The sequence below is a fragment of the Bicyclus anynana genome, chromosome 16 (assembly GCF_947172395.1).
Source record: "Bicyclus anynana chromosome 16, ilBicAnyn1.1, whole genome shotgun sequence".
NCBI lineage: Eukaryota > Metazoa > Arthropoda > Insecta > Lepidoptera > Nymphalidae > Bicyclus > Bicyclus anynana.
This window is the reverse complement of record NC_069098.1, coordinates 10,239,374-10,255,621: the sequence shown is the minus strand read 5'-3', so window position 1 is coordinate 10,255,621 and position 16,248 is coordinate 10,239,374. Positions and strand designations below refer to the sequence as shown.

The 16,248-nt window shown below is 35.3% G+C and overlaps 2 protein-coding genes across 13 annotated transcripts in view; one reads left to right on the top strand and one right to left on the bottom strand.

Annotated features, from left to right (window-relative positions):
- The window catches only part of LOC112048173 (YLP motif-containing protein 1), a 36,468-nt gene that overhangs the window by 1,002 nt on the left and 19,218 nt on the right, over positions 1 to 16,248 (top strand). For 5 of the 12 annotated variants that reach the window (XR_002887005.2, XR_002887007.2, XR_002887006.2 and 2 more), the window contains exons 2-7: positions 355 to 2,068; positions 3,982 to 4,848; positions 5,802 to 5,950; positions 6,243 to 6,431; positions 8,019 to 8,240; positions 9,986 to 10,095. Coding sequence is in view for 6 of the 12 variants with exons in the window: in XM_024085592.2 (XP_023941360.1) it covers positions 355 to 2,068; positions 3,982 to 4,848; positions 5,802 to 5,950; positions 6,243 to 6,431; positions 8,019 to 8,240; positions 9,986 to 10,054 (3,210 nt within the window). In the remaining 6 variants the exon portion in view is untranslated. Of the gene's footprint in view, positions 1 to 354; positions 2,069 to 3,981; positions 4,849 to 5,801; positions 5,951 to 6,242; positions 6,432 to 8,018; positions 8,241 to 8,859; positions 8,915 to 9,985; positions 10,096 to 11,079; positions 12,784 to 16,248 lie in introns of those variants that run through there. The other 7 variants (XR_002887004.2, XR_002887003.2, XM_024085588.2 and 4 more) reach the window with 4 other exon arrangements.
- LOC112048175 (uncharacterized) lies at positions 12,919 to 16,160 on the bottom strand. Its single transcript, XM_024085597.2, has 3 exons — positions 15,147 to 16,160; positions 13,914 to 14,018; positions 12,919 to 13,471 (listed from the first exon to the last, which is right to left on the bottom strand). The coding sequence occupies exons 1-3, from the start codon at positions 15,203 to 15,205 to the stop codon at positions 13,063 to 13,065; spliced, it is 573 nt and encodes a 190-aa protein (XP_023941365.1). The 5' UTR covers positions 15,206 to 16,160; the 3' UTR covers positions 12,919 to 13,062.

The following is a 16,248-nucleotide window of genomic DNA, read 5'->3' as shown; positions in this document are numbered from 1 at the left end:
ATGTAGAAATTATTCATGCTTGCATGAGTTGATTAGCATTACAAACAATTTTTTGTTAATGTTACTTACCTTTACTTATTATAAAACAAAGTTGCTTGTTTGTACTCTTAGATCTTTTAAACTACACAAAGTTCTTTTCAACAATAGGTAGAGTGATTCAAGATGAAGGTTTGTATATCTATTATACTAATATACTAGTTTTGTATAAAGATATTTATTAGCACTTTGTAGGAACCTTTCCTAGAAAGTCTGCTTTGAAGGTATTCCTCTGTAAAGGTATTGTTTCTCATCTAAACATTAGGTATTTACTTATTATGTCAATTGTCACTATAAAATGTATATAATTTGTTGCAGTATGCTCAACAAATGCAGGCTATGTCAGCCATGCATCCTGCACACACAGGTGCAGTACCACCACCAGTTCCTCCACCAGAAAAGCCACCACCTCCACCACCGCATGAGAATGATCAACCCCTGTATGGCGCTGTAGCAGTTCAATCTGGCTCCGGAATATCATCAAACACACATCTAAATAACCAAAAAGGCTACAACAATGGTAACACCAACACAGGTAACAATCAAAACTGGTCCTATACAGATCCTCACACAGACAAGCAGTCCAACCAAGGAGTTAACACTGAAGCCCTGAAGGTGCTTGCAGAGGAGGAGAAATCATTTGACATCCAATTTGAGAAGTGGGAAGAGGAGATTGAGAAGTGGAAGAAAGAGAATGTCAATCATCCTGACAGGCAAGCATACCGGGAATATGAGCAGAAATTTGAAGCTTGCCGTGCACAATTGCTGGAGCGTCGTCAGCAGATGAAAATGAAGAGGGATAAACTTATGGGCAATGTGCACCCAGCTTCCAACAATACACAAACAGGTAATAATAAAACAAACAACTTTTCTACTCTGTCGAATACAACAACTAATTACACACCTAATGTGCAATCTAATAACCAATCAAATGTACAAAATCAAAAAATGAATGTACAGACTCAGTCAAATAAGAAACCATCTCAATTTGATAAGTTTAGTAACTCAGCTCACCAAGGATACAACCGAAATGATAGTAATAAAACAGTAGATCCACAAGACAGATACAATTCATATGATAATATGGATTTAGAGTATACTTCGGCACCACCTGAGAAAACTACTTTTATACCTACTAGCAATACATCTAAAGACATACCAGGCTTGGATTTAGTACCACCAGTTGAAAAACCAACACCAAAAATTGATATTATCGATATCACTGACACCATGCCAACCCAGCAGCAGAATCCTGCAGCACCTGACTATTCCACAATTTCTAAAGGCATAAATAATATTCTCGGTGACGAGAAAATTATGAATATACTATCAATGATGTCAAACCAGAAACCATCAAATTCTAATGAAACTAATCAAAGTGCACTTTATCAACAAAGTGGAAATATGATGCAGTCAAATCAGTGGAATGCAAACAATAATGAAGGTTTTGGTAATAATTACAATAATCAACAGCAAAATATGCCACACAGGCAACAGAATCAAACGACTTACAGGAATCCTCAACAACAAGGACAACATTCAAATTTTCCTGACAGAGAACATCAGAGATATGATGATCATAATAATGGCCGTGGTGATGCCCAGCAAGGACAAAACTTTGACAGACAAAATCAATTCGGCAATCAAAATATGCCACAGAGAGGAGGACCACAATTTAGACCTAATATGCCCCCTCCAAGACCTAATATGCCCCCTCCAAGACCTAATATACCTCCTCCGGGACCTGATATACATCCTCAAAGACCCAATATGCCTAGTCAAAGACCCAATATGTCTGCTCCAAGACCCAACATGCCTCTTCTGAGACCCAATATGCCCCCTCCGAGGCCATTGTTACAAAACTTTCCTCCACAGCAAAATTCCAATGACTATCCTCATGGTGGATTTGACAGACAGGAAATGTATCAGCAGAAACCTATGAATCAGCCAGTAATGCCAAAATGGATTGATGAACCACTGTTTACTCCATCAATCATAGTTGAATATGAGCATAAACCTCTAAGATTGAAAGGTAATTAGTTAGGAACAGTAATTAAAATATTAGTTAGTTCTTGTTTTCTAAAAGTTGGGTTACTAAAATAAATCTACAAAGAATGAATTGTATGGATTAGTTGATAGTAATAATAGACAACTTAAGGAACAGTAACTGCATTATAAGCAATGCAATACAAGCAAGCACTTATCATTATCATCAGCATAATATATTTGTTGGAAACTCTCCACTAAGTACCAGTAATGTTATATTAATAATTAAAGGTCACTAGTTTTAGTAAATTTCACACATATTAGTAAATATCCATAAGTGCCTAACTTGCAAAGATGAAAAGAGATCAACCATTTTACATACATTGTTGGGCCCAGATTTGATACATTCAACAAATCTGTTTTATAATAGGCTGGTGGGAGGCTTTAATTTTGAAGCAGATTGTAAGTTTCTGAAACAAAATGAATTGCAGATACAAAATTACAAAATATAAAAGTGTGTCTATCTTCTCTGTTAAGTGTTAAGTTGGTTTGTGTGTTTTATTCCTCTTCTTCACTAATTGAGCTCCAATTTTGCACTATACTCCTCTTTCCTTTGCTTCAAACTTTGTTATGTTCTAAAGAATTCCCTCGGAATTGAGGGCTTAAAGCTGATTTGTCATAAGTGTTTGCTAAAGTTTTTTAGCTTCAAAAAGGATGATATTTTTTTGTTATTTGTTACATCATATAATTTTTTTGGTAGTAAGGAATTACAGAGTTTGTTCGGGTTTAGTCCAATATAATTTTCACAAAAAACAGTTCAAAACTAGTATACGAAATTGCATATTGTGTGGTGTTTTACAGTCACTACAAAGAACTTTCAATTTCATCATTTATTAAGTTTTCAGATGCTTCTTGGCAATAAATTATTAATATTCAGGAAAAAAAATCAGCCTTAGTAGCTCAATGGTAAAGTGTTTGTAATCAACCGAGTGGTCATGGGTTCCATCCTCGCCCGCTTGACTATTATCATACCCACTCCTGACACAGTTTATCCGACAAACTGGAGGGGGGGGAAGGGGAATATTAGTTATTGAAAAAAACATCATCATTATCAGCCTATTTGAATGGTCCACTACATGGCCGAGCCTCCCTCCCTAAAGGAGAGGGGATATAGAGCCTAGACCCAGGGATGATGAGAGGCTCAGGGATGTAACATCACCAACTCCCCAACTCCGGGCTGAGAATTTTACAGTATCTCATATAGCCTAACCCTAGACCCCGTGATCCGAAACCACTAGACCAACAAAACGAAACTAAATTATATGGCAATTATTCTTTAAAAAATTTTTTTTTTTATAAAATTCATTTTATAAGGATAAAAAATCTATTTTATTTTAGAATTTAAACTATCGTGAGTGTTATTAATATTAATTGATTATGAAACACGGTTAAAACTGCTTGATATTAGGTCGGAGTATGCCCGACTAATTTCGAACCCATATGGGGCCCTTAGCATGAACTGGTTCTTGCAACGCGGCACGATCTAAATTGCGAAGCGTACAAAAATGTACTTCACTAAAAAGCTTTAAGTAATACCACACCTACATCCTATCTACTGATTGATTCTTATATTATGGAAATCATGAAAAAACACGCTTAATATTCCTGGAGAGCTTCCTATAGCCACAATGGTTCAAACTCCATAGCTGCCTGATATGCTTCCCTAAAACACAAACTTTCAGCTTTAACAAAATGTATAGCTTAAACCCTCAATCTAGAGATTTCATATTCCATCTTTTATTGTTAAATAGCATTTATTTTTATGTCACTGAAAATCTTCTGATGTTTATTATTTTCATATTCTGTACACTTAATAAATAGGCAAAAATATAATAAGGGTATTTAGTGAGTACAACATTTTGTAAACAAACACGTTAAACTATATTTTTTTATTTTCAGCTCGAGACTTTATTGAGCCCGTTCATACATTTGATTACAACCATAAGTCCAAAGATGATGGCCACAAAAAAGATTTTGAAAAGGAAGTAGATGAGCTATTTTCAAGAAAACCAAGGAACACAGACAATGACGATTGGAGCTCTGACCGATTGTACTCGCGAGATTATGACAGACGTTCCTCAAGAGACGATTTCAAAGATCGTTCAAACGCACCGAATAGGGGACTTGACTTTTATGATAGAAGAGTAGACGACAGAAGATACGATGAACGCGATAGATACAGACGTCAAGATTATGAACGTAGAGATAGAGGTGACAACGACCGCCTAAGGGATACAGGGTTTGGCAGAGACAGAGATCTAGGAAGAGATAGAGATCTGGGGAGAGACCGAGATCTGGGGAGAGACAGAGATCTGGGGAGAGACAGAGATCTGGGGAGAGACAGAGAGTTTGATAGGGCAAGAGATACAGATCGTGACCTAGAATGGGATAGAGAACGTGATTTTCGAAGAGATCAAGGAAGGGATAGAGATATGGGAAGAGATAGAGATCGCGGTCGCGATTTCGGCAGAGATAGAGATCTTAAAGAAAGGGATAATGGGCGGGATAGGATTTCAAGTAGGGACCCAGTAAGAGATAGATTAGAAAGGCGAGATATGCCTTGGGACCGCAGCAAAAGTGGTGAAGCTGAAAATCGTAAAAGGGACCATAGCAGGGAAAAGTCCAATGAAAGTTTTGGATCGAAAAAATCCAAAAACTCAAAAGAAGAAATGACACAAGCTGCTAAACATGTAGTTATGATTGATGATATATTGGAATCACCGGGGCGTGAGATTAGACCGGAAAAAATTGTTATTATTATGAGAGGTAAGCAATTTAGTATTTTTTTAATCTTAATTAATAAGTTAATATTTTGGATAGATTTTAGATTCCATTATATTAGCATACTCTTATGCCTGATTACTACTAATTTGTATCGTCGTCATCAACCCATATTCGGCTCACTGCTGAGCTCGAGTCTCCTCTCAGAATGAGAGGAGTTAGGCCAATAGTCCACCACGCTGGCCCAATGCGGAATGGCAGACTTCACACACGCAGAGAATTAAGATAATTCTCTGGTATGCAGGTTTCCTCACGATGTTTTCCTTCACCGATTGAGACACGTGATATTTAATTTCTTAAAATGCACACAACTGAAAAGTTGGAGGTGCATGCCCCGGACCGGATTCGAACCCACACCCTCCGAAATCGGAGGCAGAGGTCATATCCACTGGGCTATCACGGCTCCTTGTTAACTAAGGACTAATTTGTATATTGACACTGTAAAATTGTAAATACCGTTAAATTATAAAGTATCTCACGAGATTGTGAACAGTCGAAAGATTGTGAACCACAACTGTAGTGGCTAAGAAACCAATGGTTAGATTAATTTTATTTTATTTGTATGTTCTTCCTTACAATCCACTGAATAATAACACGTTAAATTATAAGCAGTGTGTTGCGGTTCACAATCATTCCACAGATCGCAATCTGGCAGATTATAATCTAACTGTATTTATCATTTTAGGGTGACATATATATTGTAACTATTATTTTTTTGCATGGTGGCGTAAACATGGTTTGAAAAGTAGTAGCCAATGTGTTAATCCAAAGAAAAATCTATTTCCATTCCAAATTTCACCCAAATCGCTTCAGTAGCCGCAGCGTAAAAGAGGAACAAACACACTTACACACAAACTTTCGCCTTTATAATATAAGTGTGATTAATTGTAGTTATTGTAATGTTTATAGTTATAGTTAATATTTTGTGCTGTTTACAGGTCTACCCGGTAGCGGGAAATCATATCTGTCCAAATTAATAAGAGACAAGGAGGCAGAACACGACGTAACAGTGAGGATAATGTCCATCGATGATTACTTTATGCATGAAAGTGAAATTGAGGAAAAGGACCCCATCACTGGGAAAATCGTAAGTCAAAATATTATTTGTCATAATATAATTCTTACATGATTGTTTTGTCGTTTTATTAGTAATACACGCTCTCTATATTATTTTCACATGCCTACTTTGCAATCCCAATGCTCTCTAACTTGGTGAAGACTGCAAATAATCAGCATATCATGTATAACGAAAAAAAAAGCAAAATACCTCTATTGGTTTTTGTATTTAGAAACCTTAAACCTTTAATAGTTTCTAATTTAGTTTTTAATATAATTATAAATTCATTTCTTTTTTAACTTCTTTCTATTGATGTTTTCAGGTCAAAAAACCTTCTCTTAAATATGAATATGACGATCAACTGGAAGAAAATTACATAACCTCTATGAAAAGAGCTTTCAAGAGGGGCTTGACAGACGGCTTCTTTTCGTTTTTAATATATGACGCCATTAATGAACAATTAAAGTGCTATGCAGACATATGGAATTTTGCAAGACAAAGTGGATTCCAAGTATGTTATTCAATTTTTATTTCAAATTAATTTATTTCTATCAGGCTTAATTTACAAGCAATTTTGTAATGTCATGATTTAATGGTGGTAAGTAAAGTCGAAAACTTAAAATTGTGAGGGTTCCAAATGCGCCTTGGTCGGAGAAGAGCCAACAATAAACACGGCCAAGGTTTATATTTTTAAGTTTACCTCCATTTTACAAACTTATCTAGAATTTATATGAAATTATGCTGGCTGGCTGGTTGTTAAAGTTTTGTTACACCTATCGCTCGATGTGTAAGGGTTCATTTACACGAGCAGCCAGTTGCCAACGGCAGCTGGCAACTGCTACCGACGACTGCAGTCGACTGCCGTCGATTGCCGTCGACTGCCGTTGACTGCCATCGAATGCCGCCGAGACGTCGCCAAGTGCAGTCGACTGCAGTCGTCAGTAGCAGCTGCTCCTGTAAATGAACCCCTAACATCTTAAAGATAGTGGTATATAAAAATGAATCCAAAACACGCTTGATATCAAAAATATATTAATTTTGTTTACTGCTGTCAGATTGTCTATTGTAAACTGAGAACTAAGGAGTTACTTTAATATACTCCAACCATTGACCTCTTATAATAAAAGAACGCACAATCATGTAGAAAATTTCACTTGAAACTGGCTAATTTTGCTTTGACAGTTTTAGAATTATTTGTAAAGAAAATAAATATAGTCCAATATTCAATAAAATCCCAAATTCAGAGCAAATTCAACCTTAAGGATTGCGTTTAAGGTTGAATTTGCAAATACGACTACTTGAATTGAGTGCCAAGAAGCTGTGTTTGGCACTCATTGAGTGGGTACATTTTTTAGTCGCTGATTGTGCATCCACTTTTTAATAGGATATCTATGACTCCAACCTGCATATTCATAAATGTGGTTCAAGATGTAAACCTCAATTTTCTCCAAACTAAAGTGGATCATTTCACTTTTTCTTAAAGATCCACTTCATTTTGAAAGTTCACTTTACTTTAAAATTTAAAATTTGAGGTTGAAAGCCTAAATACTCAGAATAACCCAGAAATAAGAAATATAGGTCATTTATTATTATACGGCACTTGTGTTATTCCTTTATAACCGACTTCCAAAAAGGAGGAGGTTCTACGTTCGGCTGTATGTATGTTTTTTGTACACATATACAGATACTTTACCCGTAAACGCCATACATATTTCCAGCACAGGGGTCGAAAGCCAAAAATCACAACCCTATCCCTACACCCACAGATATAAGGTCATTGTAAAATGTACGGCATCATGATCAAAATACTACGTAACACGGAAAATAATGTATACTCATTATGCCGACCAAAAACTACAGTTAATATTTGTGTAAATAAATAATTATCGAAATGTACCGCTTAGAAATGACGGCTTAGCTCAGAGTTATTTTCTGATATAGTAACAGCCTTGCGGTTATCACGTTGGTTCATTTCACAGTTTAATTTTGTCCATGGGCTTGTAGTCTATTAGCAGTTTGGCAAGATTTGTGTGTGTTTTATGGTATTTTTTTTTAATATTTAAAAAAGGAATGAAATGTAACTCAATGACCGGCCCAGGTGTACGTGTGTACAATGGACATGGACCTGCAAACGTGCTACAAGCGGAACATACACGGGCGCACGTTGGAGGAGATCGAAGTGATAAAGTCTAGGTTTTTCCCAACGCCCGAGCACCACATACAGCTGGACGCCACCACGCTGTTACAGAACGCGTCCATACGCGAAGTGGAAATGGAGGACGTTGAGGACGTTACCATGGAAGACGCTGACGTCGTAGAGGTGAGAACGCCGACGCGACGTTGACGCTGACGTTGACGCAACGTTGACGTTGACGCTAAGTTAGCACTCTAAATGCTGACTTGTTAAATGTCGTCCGTGTAATCACCAGAATTGGAATTTACCGTTTTTCCAGCCTCCTGATCGATCCACCAGATTTTTTTTTTTTTAGAATCTTTTATAAAATATGTGACATGTGTTGTGTGACTATTAACAGTATCGAAAATAATGCAATACCTATCCTATGTGCTTTTAATCATCAGATTTTATTAAGTATCCCAAGTTATACAACCACATTCCATTGGGGATATTCTGTATCCACTTTATATGCGATTAATTAATAAATAATCTGATTTTCATCTAATCATCCATGTATAAAAAATTTCATCGCAATCGGAAAATAGAAACTTGAATTAAATTATTTAAATTCTAGATACTTACGATTATCTACGAATGCAAGTTTAGTAAATTTAATAGATAATACAAATTGTCTTGTTTGAATATAATATTTCATTGTACATAATTTTGTAAAATTGATCCCTTAGATTGTATTTGGTTAGGATAGGGCTAATAATTTTTATTCTAGCATCGTAACTAAAGTTCTTAAGCTGTTCCACTACAGGTCGATAGTAGTTTTACGTCGAAATGGGAGAAAATGGACGACGCGGCCCAATTAGGTGGGTTGTTGGTTTATAAATGCTAACTTTTTACCTATGTATTTGTATATACCTTTTTACTTAATTTTACCCAATGGTAAAAAATACAGAAAACAAGTAAAGGTTCTATATTTGAAAAAAACATAGTTTGTATTTTTTTAAATAAGGTATTCTCCACTCATAGAAGTCTGAGCTAACGAGAATATAAAAAAAAAACAAATGAGAATTTCAGTATGAGAAATAAGAGTGTGTTCTGCAATAAGAGTATATGCTCTCAGAGTGTCTATCGGTTAACTGCCCCTGTAGCCAAGTGGTTCGTCGATTCTCTTTCTACGATCGCAAACGCTTCGAAAACTAGAAAAATGTATGGAAATGACAGATCTTCATCACGTGACCTGTCGATAGCAAATGTCAATCGCATACATTTTTCTAGTTTTCGAATCGTCGATTCTCTTTCTACGATCGCAAGATCGTAGAAAGAGAATCGACGTGCCATTTGACTACAGGGGCTGGTATTGTAGCAACGAGTATGGCTTCTGCTACATTAGTGCGTTGCGTTACGTTGTGTCGTTGCAGGCGACGTTTAAAAGGATTAGTGTTCCATGAAATACGTTTGTTTATATGCATTGCATGTCTGACTGGTTGCGTGCGTTGTCGTGCGTTATCTCAACGCACTGTCGTTTCATGACAAAACACTATCTTAAAAATTGCTGAGAAATAGCAGTTCACTATTTTTAGTCCCCTACTATTTGTTAGAAACAGTTTGTTAATGCATTTCTCAAGGTATTTTTGAGTCTTAGATGAATTATCTGAATATCAGCATACGTAACGACAAGCGAGGAACTCATTTATGGGTGTTACCACAAAACACTGTATTTGAAGATAGTGTATTGTCATGGCACGGCAGCGCTGGTGTGGCGTAAAGTTGCGACGACTCAACGCAACGAACACACTAATGATGCATCGCCTAATGTGCAATTCGCGGAGTATTTTTTATTTTTATCGTCCTGGAAACTTAGTTGATCATAGAGAACATTTCTTTTTTCGGGTGAAGCACTTCAGATATTATCTTTTTTAAATTAATTGTTGCAGCTCGACTCGACGGCATCAGCAAACCGCTCCGGCCTTCACAGCTCTCAATGGAAGACTACCTACAGTTAGACGACTGGAAACCCAATGTAGCCAAACCGGGGAAGAAAACTGTAAGTACAGACAATATGTATTTTATTTATTTATTTTAATTGTCTATTACACCATACAGATATACAAAATACTTGAAAAAAAAAAAGGTTATTTCATGTGCAATCTTATCGATGGTCCTTTAATGCGTGAACTGCGTTAAAACTTTTTCAAGATTTTACGTTCACTTTGTTTTACTTTGTAGCCTTTGCATTTTACGCGTATACTGGAAAAGTATTCATTTCCCTTCGGAAATGTCGAATTTTTGGTCGTCACAAACTACGTCTTTTTTACGAGCGACGTGAAAATGAACTTTTTATATTCGCTTATTTTATTAATTAATTAACTAATACTACTACTAAATTAGGTGGAAGCACACCTGTATTTCGTGTTTATGACTACCTGTGTTTCATCAATTTAGATGATGTTGCATCCTTATTGAAAAATACTTCAAAAAAATTAAAAAAAAATACGAATTTTATTTGAAGTTAACTTCGGCATTGGAATTTTAAACATACCGGTTTTATTTATTTAAAAAAAATCCTATGTGAATGTTACACATCACAATGTGAATCACATTTTTGCACTTCGTTGTTGATTTTCAACTTACCACTTTATTAAAAAAAAACGGAACGCATCTTATTTGTTTTGACGACATTAAACAATGATATTGATTATCAGAATAATCAGTTTTATGCCCTATATGGTATAAAACTGAATTGTTTTGAATTCATTGTGTAAACAATAGTGTTTGATGGTTAGTTTGGTGTACCGAATATCTGAAATCTGAAGCGCCAATAGCTCAACGGTAAAGGGGTCGGAATCTTCACCGAGGGAGATCCCGTCCCGGTGGACTATTGTCGTACCCACTCAGTCATTTCCGACTAGTTGGAGAGTAATGGGAATATTGATCATATTTAAAAGCATATGGCAAATATTCTTTAACGAAAAAAAAAAACAAGAAATATGAATTAATGCAGCGGTTTCATCATACTTAATTGAAACAGGTACGATGGGCCGACTTGGAAGAGAGAAGACAGCAAGAGAAGATGCGGGCAATCGGTTTCGTTGTAGGCCAGACCGACTGGCACCGTATGACTGATCCCACTATGGGATCCAGTGCTCTCACTCAAACTAAATATATTGAACGAGTTAGACGTTTATAGATCTTAATTTAAAATATAGTTTATAATGCAAGGCTTAGTGTACACGATGGAGTCACACCGCCGCTGGACCGCGAGTTAATAGTCTATACTAATAAGAACCGCATACGAACCGCACCGCGCCTAGTCTTACCTTTGCACCGGATCAACTGCTACGACGCGGTCGTCTTTTACTATTTTGGTCTTGCCACAAAATTTAGCAATAAACAGAAAGTCTTACTTGTTTACTTACGTAAGTAAACAAGTAAGACTTTCTGTTTTTTGCTAAATTTAGACGTTTTATAAAAGGTATATTAATTTTATGAAGTTTGTACAGTTCCGAGTTCGATAATACTATTTGAGCGATGCTTAGGATTTTACACCTAAAAATCACGGCTCCGACGCGGGACCCGTGCGGCTCTTATGCGGTTTTTATCTTGATGTTGCGGTTTTCACGAACTTACGGTGCGGCGCCGGTGCGGGTCCGGCGTCATCTACATGCAGGATTCAAAGGTTTTTTTTATTATCATTTATTTTCGTAATATCACTATTTCATTAATAAATAATGGTTAACAGAAACTATACTATACTTACATAGTGATATATTTTTCTAAGTTAATGGACTTCGTACCATCTACACCGTTTACCAGTGTACTGCAAAACACAGGTCAGATTTTCACTCCTTGTTGTTTTCCTAAACTCGGAGTCCGACGAAACTACTTTTCGTCTCGGAAAAATCCATTGTTTCTGCTGATTGGATTCGTTCGATTGAAATTATTTATTATGTTTCTGTAAAAAACAGAATTTCAATCGAACTGGTGTCCGCTAGTGAAAAATACACAAAGGTTAACAAAAAGTTACATTAATCAGTACTGTAACTGGAGTTAACATTATTCTTTCTTCAACTTGAACTTTGAACTATCAAATTTATCGAAAATTATCATTATTATTTAAAAATAAAATCGATAATTCAATTATTGTAAAATAAAGGTAGCAATATTTGCATATATTAGCAATATAAGCAAATTAATATACGTGACAAAATAACAGCCTTTTCACACTAGAGCGAAAAGAGCGAAAGCGCATTGCGTAGATGTGTAGATTAATTAATTATTATAATCGCTGCAGTAACTACTAGATCCGACATAAGGAATTAAATAGGCAACCTATTTGCAATGTGTCTATGTGAATATTTTCTTTCATTTATTTCTTATCCCAAATTAATAACAGATGAGTGTATATATTCCCTATGCCGGATCTAAGATTTTAGTGTGAAAGGGCCGTTAAGTCAAACTTTTCACTTACAAATTACAATGTTCTTTGCCGAGAGGAATGACACTTTAGTATTTTTAACTAAGTGTACAGTAGTACAGTAGTATGTACTTCTTAGAATTAGAATATCAATTGTAATGTGTAAGTGTACCTAAGTAAGTGTATTGTGTAAGAATATTTTCTAAAATACAACTTATAAATGGTTTTGGTATGTTGTCAACAAGTCATTTTGGATTAAGAAAATTAAATTACTCAGTAATTAATAAATAAAATAGTATTTAGTTTACAAAATAAAAAGTCATTTTATTTATTTCTCCTTTTTCTTTGAATTGTAAATTCTATTATTATTATTTTTTAAAATTTCATTTATGTATAATTAGTATTAGTAGGTATATAATATAAATTAACTCGGGATATCGGATATTCCAGATGAACTTATCTTAGTGGTTACAACATGGTTTACGTTCTTCCAATCAAGTAAAACTAATTTTAGACATCAAAAAAGCGTTTTAATTGTATTATTCAACGACATATTTTCGGATGAAGCAATCTTAGTGAATTCAAGATGAGTTCAGTTCACGTTCTTCTATTCAAATAAAATTCCGGGATATCAGATTTGAAATCGTTCTTGTAAATGTTTTGATTTTGAAACTTTTTCAATGACACATTTTCGGATGAAGTAATCTTAGTGAAAACTTTTTCATTTTCATCGTTTGATGAATCGGTGACTGCGTATGGATTGTTTGCGTATTTTCGTTTTTCTTCAGTTTCGGACACGCCGATTTTATCGATTTTTTTGTTTGATGATCGCCGGATGTTTTCATCGCCCTCTTTGCCGCCAGTCATTATCATGACCTGGGGTGTACTGATGGCAGTCATGTGTTCCCTCAGGCACTGCTGTAGTATGTGCAGGAAGAACAGGAAAGCCAACAGTGTTAGAGCTGACATGGCTGCGTTGTTTTTGTGCCCACCACCGCTGAAATGGCTGAAAAATTAAGTTGAAGTTTACGAAATAGCAAGGGGTTTGTAAATAGTAAATTGCAGTTAAAGGTGCTTTAGTGTTAGTTATTGGGTTTCATTTAAAAATTTGTTTTTTTTTTGTATGCAATTTTAAATTTATTAAAACACGTGAGGATATATGACAGGCGTTGCCTTGTCCAAACTTTGAACCGACTCTAATGATGTTCAATGAATGTTTTCGAGACATCGTTATAATAACCGCTCCGTAAATGTATGAGAAAATTAAATGGTGAAAATACAATTTTTTATCGATGTTGATGTTTACCCATTTAATGTCAGAGAAATTAAATGTGTAAAGTGTTTTGGGATTCAAATTATTCTGGTAGGTACGCAACATATTTGAGCCCTATATCCTTTTTTTTTTCGTTTCGTAGTTTTTTTTTTATTTAGCTGTATTGACTACTTACTGTTTTGACGGCAATACATGAGTAATGTGACCTTGAGAAGTTTGAGATGGCTCATATGGATAATACATTGGCTGATCGTGGATACCGCCTGGATATTCAGCATACCTATAAAAATGAGCATATAATATTTACTATAATAGTTTTTCATCTGCACAGGAAATCTTAAAACTGAAGAAAATCAATGATTTGATTGAGAGTTTGTGGTAGCTTTAGACCTTCGTGAATTTATGAAAGCTTTATGTATAATACGATTGATTTATCATTTTTTTGATGAGTTTAAATTGTATTTTTTTTGTATTTTCGGGATAATATAATAAATCATGTCACCAGTTGTGAGGTATTACATAAAAGTAGCAGGGACCTATTAAATTCGTTAGATTGATAAGGTCCCTTAGAGGATTAGGTATCTGACGTGATTAAGTAAATTTCGAAACAAAGGTAAGTAAAAGGTACCAACGTACAACCAACATTTCAAAAAAGGAATCCTATGTTGTCGGGAAATTTTATCGAATATTTGCAATTAACGTTAGAAATGGTAACCCCAGTAGTTACCATTGCAACAAGCATTCTGTATAAATATTAAGTCCTAGTAATAAAGTATTTCAGAGCAATAGCAATTAGGTCATGACCCCATTGTTGTTATCTTTATAACACATTTGCTCGTAAAGTATCGCTAATTTCACCAATTTCAATATCGTAATGTTTCTAATTACGCACATGTGCCGTAATGTAATATAAAACCTTTGTCATCCGTCTAAAAACGAACGGTACTTTTTTTAAATCGTAGCAAAGATTTTTTATGTCAGAAAAGTAAATTTTATGAATAAAATTAACTTTGTGAGATAAAATATAATAAATAAACAGTTAATTCTCTCATTTTAATAATTTTGACAATAAATGACACCCATTTATAATTAACAGAAAGACAAAAATATTAATTTACTTTATGAGTAATACTGGTTTTTTTGGTGCATTTGCCTTAAAAAAAAAACGCTGGTGTGGGCACTGTGCAAAAATTACAAGCGTATCAAAGTGTCATTTTATGCAAATTAATTTTCAGAAAGTGTGCTTTGTTAATTACAGTCTCTGCTTCCTTACTATAGCTCTCGCCTTCGGCTCGAGCTTGCAATATCGCCTCGGCTGTAATTTTCAACTTACCGCACTTATATCATATTAAAGGCTTCTGATAAATCCAGGGACAGCAGGTTTCATTTTACGTATATCAAAACTTACCTGTCTGCGAGTTGCTTTTCCACATTTCCCATATGGGATGGTAAGTTTTCCAACGACATGTCACCTGTCACACAGAACTGCGAATGTCAAGGTTTTGACGAAGTGTGCTCCTTGGAAGCATTCATTGTTATTACGCTCCAATTCCGTTGCTGTCTCTAATGTGTGACAAACAACGGTGCGTCTTGAAAATTTTCATCACATTATCTTGTAAGTACCTATATACCAGTGGCGAAGGATGGAATTTTGACAAAGGTAAGCCGTTCCAAAGAAAAGAAAAATCATACCGCTTGATACAAACTCCAATTTCGATATTTATTAATTACAATAATGAAGAAGAAGAAGAAGAAGAAATACTTTATTGCAAATTGGACTAGTAGTTTCTGAGATTAGGTCGTTCAAGCAAACAAACAAAATCTTCAGCTTTTTAATAATATTTAGTCGATATTTTATTACGATCTGATGATGATTGTTACTGAGTCTGACATTATCTATAAATCTAAGCCTGCCAAACGGCCAAGCAGCGTAGTGGGTCTAAGCCCCAAATCCCCTCCTATAAGATGGGAGGCGCAGTTTATAACATTTGTGTGATAACAAATGTTATAAACGCGAAAGTTTGTGTGTAAGTGTGTATGTTTGTTCCTCTATTGCGCTGCGGTTACTGAAGCGATTTGGCTGAAATTTGGAATGGAAATTGATTTTTCTCTGGATTAACACTAGGCTACTTTTCATCCCGAATATTGGTTTTTGGTGGTTATACAAAAGAAGTTATAGAAAAGAAGACTGCATGTGGACACTAGATTTCACCCGCTTATTTCTCGTTCCCGTGGGAATTTGGAGATGAAACGTGGCTTTCTACAGAAGATTATCCCCTACAATACAAACTCATAATTTTCATCATTTAACTCCGTATTTGGCTCACAATTGAACACGAGTTAACATTCAGAATGAGAGGGGCTACGCCCAATGTGGATTGGCAGATTTTGAACACGTAGATAATTAAGAAAATTCTCAGGTATGTAGGTATTATTATTATTAAGTATAGATTTAGCGTCCGTCAATCGAAGTAAATTGCACTAATATCAATGAGACATTCAATGGTAAG